Source organism: Montipora foliosa, chromosome 4 (assembly GCF_036669935.1).
Source record: "Montipora foliosa isolate CH-2021 chromosome 4, ASM3666993v2, whole genome shotgun sequence".
In the NCBI taxonomy this organism is placed as follows: domain Eukaryota; kingdom Metazoa; phylum Cnidaria; class Anthozoa; order Scleractinia; family Acroporidae; genus Montipora; species Montipora foliosa.
In genome coordinates this window covers 42,976,993-42,984,492 of record NC_090872.1, presented here as the reverse complement: position 1 = coordinate 42,984,492, position 7,500 = coordinate 42,976,993, and the positions used below count along the sequence as shown (strand labels likewise).

The 7,500-nt window shown below is 37.6% G+C and overlaps 2 protein-coding genes across 2 annotated transcripts in view; one reads left to right on the top strand and one right to left on the bottom strand.

Annotated features, from left to right (window-relative positions):
* LOC138001365 (plexin-B1-like) overlaps positions 1–4,575 on the bottom strand; it is a 62,508-nt gene extending 57,933 nt beyond the window's left edge. The window contains exons 1-2 of the mRNA XM_068848010.1: positions 4,432–4,575; positions 839–990 (exon numbers count right to left, since the gene is read on the bottom strand). Coding sequence (XP_068704111.1) covers positions 839–990; positions 4,432–4,575 — 296 coding nt within the window. The remainder of the gene's footprint in view (positions 1–838; positions 991–4,431) is intronic.
* A 2,333-nt stretch (positions 4,576–6,908) lies between these two features.
* On the top strand, positions 6,909–7,431 carry LOC138001364 (craniofacial development protein 2-like). The gene is made up of 2 exons (XM_068848009.1): positions 6,909–7,112; positions 7,186–7,431. Exons 1-2 carry the CDS (start codon positions 6,909–6,911, stop codon positions 7,429–7,431), a joined length of 450 nt encoding a protein of 149 aa, XP_068704110.1.
* Positions 7,432–7,500: the final 69 nt, after the last annotated feature.

The window sequence follows — 7,500 nt, the reverse complement described above, 5'->3', positions numbered from 1 at the left end:
ATTGTCTTCCCATGGAAATGTCACTAAATCACTCGTGACCTTGATGAATAGTTCCAGCGATTGATAGAATTGCATTGGACATGATAGATCAGGGCAAAAAGAGCAATAAAAACTTACTCACTGATCGACTATTGAACTCTCAAGGGCTCGATGAACAGATTGCAGGAACATAGGACCATGAGGGCTGTGCATGCACAATTCAACAACTACCGCTGGTGATCTTATTATACTGCATCTTCAAAATCATTCCCACCGAACGAACAGAAGTCAAATTTCAACAGATCGAGTGTTGAACGCACTTATATAGAGCCCAGGCCCCACAAGGAAAGTCGAGAATAGTGTTGCTGGCAGCAACAATTATTATTTTCTGTTGCATGAAACTGCAATTAACAAAATTTTTTCACAGGATTTGGATTGAGTGCTACAAACAACAAATTACAAATGAATGACCCCTTTCTGCTTCCTTAAAATGCTGACATAGATCTACCATTCAAAATTATTTAAGGTTGTCCCAAAAACAAAATATAGATGTCTTATTGCCTGGTTCTGTGACTTAACGTACAGTATTTGAGTACTTGTTCCCTTTTGCTTTCAGCCTACTGGCAAGCACCAAAACTTGAATTATCACCAGCTCCTGCAGTATAAAACCCTTTCCTCAATAGGCTCAACTAGATGTGACGTCCTGATACTAGATAGCAAATATGAACCTTGCAAATCCTTTTTTGGATTTTGCACACAAAAAAATGCAAAGTTGGCATTAAAAATTTTTTTTTAGTTTTCCCAAAAAGTGGACAAGTCAACACAGAAGAATGGAGTGCAGCCTCTGAGGCAATCTTACCTTTTAGAGGGTTTATATTTGTTGTGAATAGAATAGCAAGGATGATCTGCCACGGTGACTGAGTTACTTATGTCAGCAAACTCTTTTCCTAGGTCATGACCATCTATTTGAACCTCTGTTCCACCAACTAAAGGACCAGCTAAAGGCCACACCTGTAAGCATGGATACAAAAAACATTTCTTCACACAATTTATCATAGAAGTAGCATTTTCTCATTGAAGAGTTAATAGGCTAATCTACATCATGCTTCAGCATACACAAATTAAGCCTAGAGTTTTTGTTACTTTTTAAATTTATTGTTATTGTCATTGCTATTATTACAGGAGGTCAAGAGCCAGGAGGTTTCCATGTTAATTGAAGGAACTATTTCTTCGTGACTTCTTTGAAGGTAAACAATAAAAAAATGCACCTACATGTACAGTATTTCAAACTAAAAGTCAAACTTAATTGGTTACACAGGTTTGCATTCTGGCAGCCAAGGTTGATGTGGACCTGTATATATATGATAAACGGTGCCAATTAGATATTTAGAGAACTTTGGTCACTGTTGTTTGGTTCACTTGGTTCATGAATAAACCTAACAGATTTAATATGGAATTCCTCAAGTTTGTTTAACTAAGGGCGCTTTCTATTTGACAGAACTGACCGGCCAGACCGGGTATTTGGTAGGACTAACTCTACAACGCTTTCAAATTAACACACTTCGAGGATAATAAATTATCCTCCAGAAGAATACGAGGGATTATCATGCGAGTGCTTCTTCAAATTGTTCAATTTTCTTTTCAAAATGACTGGTCTGGCCGGCCAGTTCTGACAAAAGGAAAGCGCCCTAAGAGTGGTGTGGTACACTGTATAGGCTCCCCATAAATAACAACAATAATAATATTACTACTAAATAATAGGCACGCATTGAGTATGTGTGGTAGTGCAGTAACTTGACACAATGCTTTATTCCACAACTGTCAACTGAGCTGCGTTTTGTTTTCCTGGAGATTCAAGTTGTTTTTGCAAAATATGTAGCTCCAATAGTACACACCATTGTTTGGTATCGTAAATCATTATAGTGCTATGATAGATGCCTTAGGTAAATAGCCCCCCGAAAAGACATGTAGTTACTAGTAAAAATAATACTAAACCCAGAAAGATTAAAGAAAATAGAAGGGAATCAAGAGATCTTGGCATAAAGGCAGACATGAAGTTTGCTTCAACTTCTTTTTCATGACAAGTTTAAGCCTGTACTCTATGCGTCTGACAGCTCTCCAAGACAAAAAAAGTTCACTGAAGTTAAACTCTGTCCAGTGGGGTTAGTATCTGGATGGGAGACCTCAAAATGTACGACTTGCTCTCAAAAACATAGCACCGAAAATTCTATTTTAACGCTGAAAAATGCGAAGGAAGCAAGGTACAGATTTTGCTTTCCTGCTTTATGCAGAACAAATATTGATGCAAAGGTTAAATAAAATGAGACACAGTTTTTAGGTAGAGCACAAGGAAGTTTTTGGGAAGTGTCAATCAAGAATTTGAAAAATGGCCATCAGCAACAAAATTTGCTACATGAAAACAACATAAATTTGTGCCCTCAATACAAAAAGTTACCATCAACGAAAAACATTTTCAGACATTTTTTGCTACTTTCAGTTTATCTTTTGGCTGCACAAATAAATTGCAAAATCAAAAGAGACATTGATTTCAGCGGCCGCCTATAATCAACTTCCACTGTATGTTGTGTGTTACTACCAACTCAAGAAACAAAGGACATGTGTGACAAAATGATGGCAAGGGACTGGGTTTTTGTTTTTCTTTTAAGTGTTATAAAGTTCAACAAGAAATGTGTGAATTCAACACAAAGATCACAATCATGTAACGCTTGAGGTTGACCATTGTAAATTCACTCTCCTAGACGAGGTTTATTCCATCGTTTTGGAAATATTGAAGCTGCTATGTTATCCATCAGTGTCGTGCTCTTGCTGATTTTGAGGCTCATTTTTTGAAATTCAAGCACCCTTCCAACAGACCTGTTTATTTTCAGGATTTATGCACGTGCTGTGGGGTAATTAATGGCCACCACGGACTTACACGTACACTAACTCACTCACTCACTTTTACAACCCGGTGACATAGTGTGTAGTGAACTTAGCATGTGGTTTCCCTTTTTTTTTTTTTTTGAGGATAAAAAGCTTTCACAAATAACCATGTCAAGCCCTTTAATCATAAGTCGTCAGCAGCAATGAGATCTTTGGCCTGTTCTGCCAGGTCCCATTCTAGATTCAAAAGGAAGCCAGTGGAGTTTGCATAATACAGGGATAAAATTATCCTGTTTTTTAATTTGTAGTGACAAGTCTGGCTGCACTATTTTGCAGACATTAATATATATATTTAGCCAAGCCTAAAGAGATACACTAATGTCAATTCCAAGACTCAAGGCAGAATTCCAGTAAAGTCGTCTTTATTGTGATTATAATTTTTTCACTTTTTTGCTGCGCAACCATAGCCACCATTCAATCAAGTGCATAACATCGAAAAATCTCGGCAAAATCGACTTTACTTTTCATTGAGAAATCTTGACAGAGCGAAAGCATAAGACATGAATCAACTGCAAATCTCATAAAATTGAGAACAGTTTCAGTTGTTTTATTCTTGGCTTCAATCAGTCATAATTATTGCAAACTACAATCCTTGACAACAAGTTGTCAATAGTATTACCTTTAAGATCACTGATAATGATAGCATCTCACTGGCAACAGACAAACACCATACAAATAGCTTTCTGAAAGACCCGTCAGCAGTAAACATTGAACAAAAGATGAATGGTTTTTACTACAATTACTTTAAAAGTTTGCCATTTAATTGCAAGAACAAAAATTGTTGTGACGGAAAGTATTCCCATTGCTTATCTGTTAAAATCATGTTTCGTTTGGCAAGGAGTTGCTGCTCTTCACAACAATTTTCGAAATTTCAATGTCTTGTAAACTTCACCGTAAACTTCAGCTTATTAAAGCGGAGCCAGTTAGGATGTAAGCTGTCCGGACTTTCCTTGCCTTTTCTTCAATAAGTTTGAAAATAAGCAACAACAGGAAAAACGAAGAGTCTCAGCATCAAACTAAACTATTGGATAGCAAACATTTTACTAAGACATCGAAGGATTTTTGAGTCAAAACAAATATCGAGGGTGCACGCCACATTGAATTTCAGCAAGTTCACCACATCAGAGCCAAAGGAATAAGGGGACTTAGTAGATGAAAATAATGATTTTATTATTAAAAGTAAGTTAGGAGAGCTGAATACCACTAGACACTTTTAGACTTATGTCTGTGATTGACGCCCTTCCTTTGGAAAGGCGCGAAAAACTCAAAACATCTGCTTGTCCTATTTACAATGAAACCTTAGTTTTACAGGATCAGTGCAAACTAATTTTAAACAACCGAATAGTTCAAATCAAGTCTGTTGTGACTATTAACAAAGAACTTCGGGAGTAGAGTAATCACGCGGCCGACTGCTCAGTTAAGTTTTAACCATCAATTCCTGGGTGACATCTTTGATTTGAAAAAATATATATGGCCTGCTTTATCGTGTCACTTCTCATATGGAATTACATGAATTTCAGTAGAAGGTTCTGAATAATATTTCTCCACAAGCCTGCCATTTCTCCTTCCCCAGTGTGTTCTTTTTGTGGAGATGTGGACGAGATGGCGGATGAGATTGCTGTTGGCCAGCAGTGAGTTGGCCAAGACGGACATTACCTCACGAGTTCCGCTAATCCTAGTCAAGTTTTAATAATATTTTCGTTTCTTTCTTTCTCAATCGTTTTCTTTACTTGGTTTCTGAGAAAACCAAGAATGCCTGAGTCTATTGCAAGCCTTAAGAGAGAGAACAGCAGTCTTAGGGATCAACTGTCTGTCATGGCAGATGAGATTGCTAAGATGAAGGAGATGCTACTGGAGCAATCAAAGAACCTGCAGCAACGAAAGATGAAATAGTGCAGCAAAGACTACAATTTATGAGTAAAGAATATGATGATTTTGAGTGATTTAGGGTCTCTGCTGGCAAAGAACTTAAATGCTTAAGTGCCAAGCTTGAAGAGCTTGCTGTTTAACTTAATAGAGTTTCCAGGACTTTGCTATGCAAACATTTATTTAAGGCAATGGAATCCACTGTATCAATCCAAGACATCGACACATCACATCAAGTCCCAACAAGATACAGCGGCAATGGTGGTCCAAGGCCAATCATTTGTCTATTCATTGGGCGGTCGTCAAGCGATAATGTTATTAATCAAAAAAGAAATGAAAGTAGAGTTGACCTGTCTGCTGTTCATTTATCTGAAGATGCTTCCCTTTCTGCTGTTATAATTTTTGACCATTTAACGCCAAGAGTGCAGAAGGTCTTATTTGAAGCTAATAGGTTCAAGGAGCAGTTGCACTATCAGCATTGCTGGTACAAGGATTTGTTTGTGTACCTTCACAAAGAGGTACGTCTCGAGCCATCAAGATTAAAAATATCACAGACTTGCACCATTTACAGAACGGAAGTCAAAGCTAAGTATTCATGTTGTTGTAGAGATTGTTAGTTGTTTTGTTTAGATAATAAGGATGGGTGTAAGTGAAAAGTGTGTTTGTTGTACCAAAAATTATATACTAAGTGAACTTCCGTACGGGAATGTCAATATTATTAGAGCTCATGGACAGTTTAATAACATGCTCAACAGTAACTTGACGACCAAAAAGTACTTTGATAAAGTTTATAGTCTTTATGATTTAGAACTGTTTTGCTAGAATACCAAACCAAAATTAAAGCCCGATAGAAACTTAAGTATGCAAAAAATTAAGATGCAAATATTTTTCACCCTGCAGTTTTTCCATGTTTAAAAAGTCTCTAATGGAATCCATTAGATGAGCTTGTAAGTCCATCCATTAGATGAGCTTGACTATCAATTCAGTGTAATCAGAATCACTGGAACAAAAATTCATCCAGGCTAGATTTTAATGCCTGTTTACCAAACTATCAATTTGAATATGTCCCAACACCTTTACAACAACAAACAGAATGCCAGTACTGTACTAGCTCAAACTTGGTGGAAGAAGTTACTGCACAAATTCTTTCCTTGGGCACTGAACCGTTTGTTATTTTTACGGTTGAGTATTTTAAAAAAAAGGTTTAATCGTTTTTTCCTTTGTTCAGGAATGAAACTTTAATTTTGATTCTTACGTGGAATTATCTGTACTCTTTTGGACATAAAGAAATACTTGATTTGTTTGTTTTGCTCTAAAATACGAGCGAACAAGTGCTTTTTTTCATCCGTTTGCTTAACTGCTTTTCAGTCTTCCTCGACAGAAAGCATTTTAACATGTTTAATCGGCTTCGTCGAAAAGCGTGGAAACACGTTTTGTATACAACCTACTCAATTGCGCTTCAATGTTCCATTCCGTATGCTAGAAAGTATGCTAATTTAGTTGTATTTAAATGAATAAATTACATGTTCTGTTGTATGAGATGCGAAGATTAGGATGTCTTCCAACCCGCTGTGTCAAAATTATGAATTCACTACCAACTTAACTTTTGCTATTTCTTTCTACATAGCACGTGGCCAAGAAATTGTCATGCAGTAAATCAAATTCAATCTAATATCCTTTTTGCTGTGAGCGCCTCACCGACTCAAATAGCAGACTTGCAGTGCAAGAATGGGCAGTGGCTAGGCCAGCTCCAGGAATGAGCAGGAACTCTGCCAGCAATACTGAGGCTAGGCGATCTTCAGATCATCAGAATGACAACGTATCTGTAAACCATGTTTCATGGGGGAAAACGTCTGAGAACAGCAGATGTTTGCAGGCCCTTCTGCGTTGTAAGAAAATTCTATTCATTGCAACATACAATGCAAACACCTTACGAGATGAAGACAGAGTGTTGAAACTAGAGCAATGCGCTCAACACCAAGGCACAGAAATACTTAGAGTGCAAGAACATCGTATCATTCATGATGACCCCTTTGAGTTTAGAAAGGTCGGTTCCAGCTATTTGGTTACCTCCTCTGAAAGCTCTACTGAAAGCCAAGCGAATTAGCAAAAGAATCATAATGGCTGAATTTGATGGCAATCCTAAGCGTACTGTGATTGCTGTTTACCCGCCTACCAACTGTGCAGATGAAGTTGAAGCCGAGGGATTTTATGACGACCTGAGTAATACCCTCCAGGATGTCCCAGCGCAAAATTTTCTTGCTTGTATTGGAGATTTCAATGCAAGATTAAGGCCAGATGAAGTTCCATTCACATATCATGATGTAACTAACAGAATTATGGAAAGTACCTAGTTGAAGTATTATCAGAGCACAGTCTGATAACCTTTGGTTTCAGAAACGACCAGGAAAACTGTGGACCTTCACAGGAAGGACAGGCTCACTGCAGCAATTCGATTACATATTAGTGCACCGAAAGTGGAGGAACAGTGTCCAGAATGTTGAAGCTTACAACACATTCAGCACAGTGGGATCTGACCATCGGATAGTCTGTGCTAAAATCAAGCTCAGTCCTACAGTGTCTGAGGTAGCCAAGAATTTGAAATATGACTGGAAGTTTTCCACTGACCCTGATCTACAGTGAAAATACACAGTCGCTGTCAAGAATAGATACCATGTATTGAGCAATGAGAGTAATGGGGTTAAGTATGAA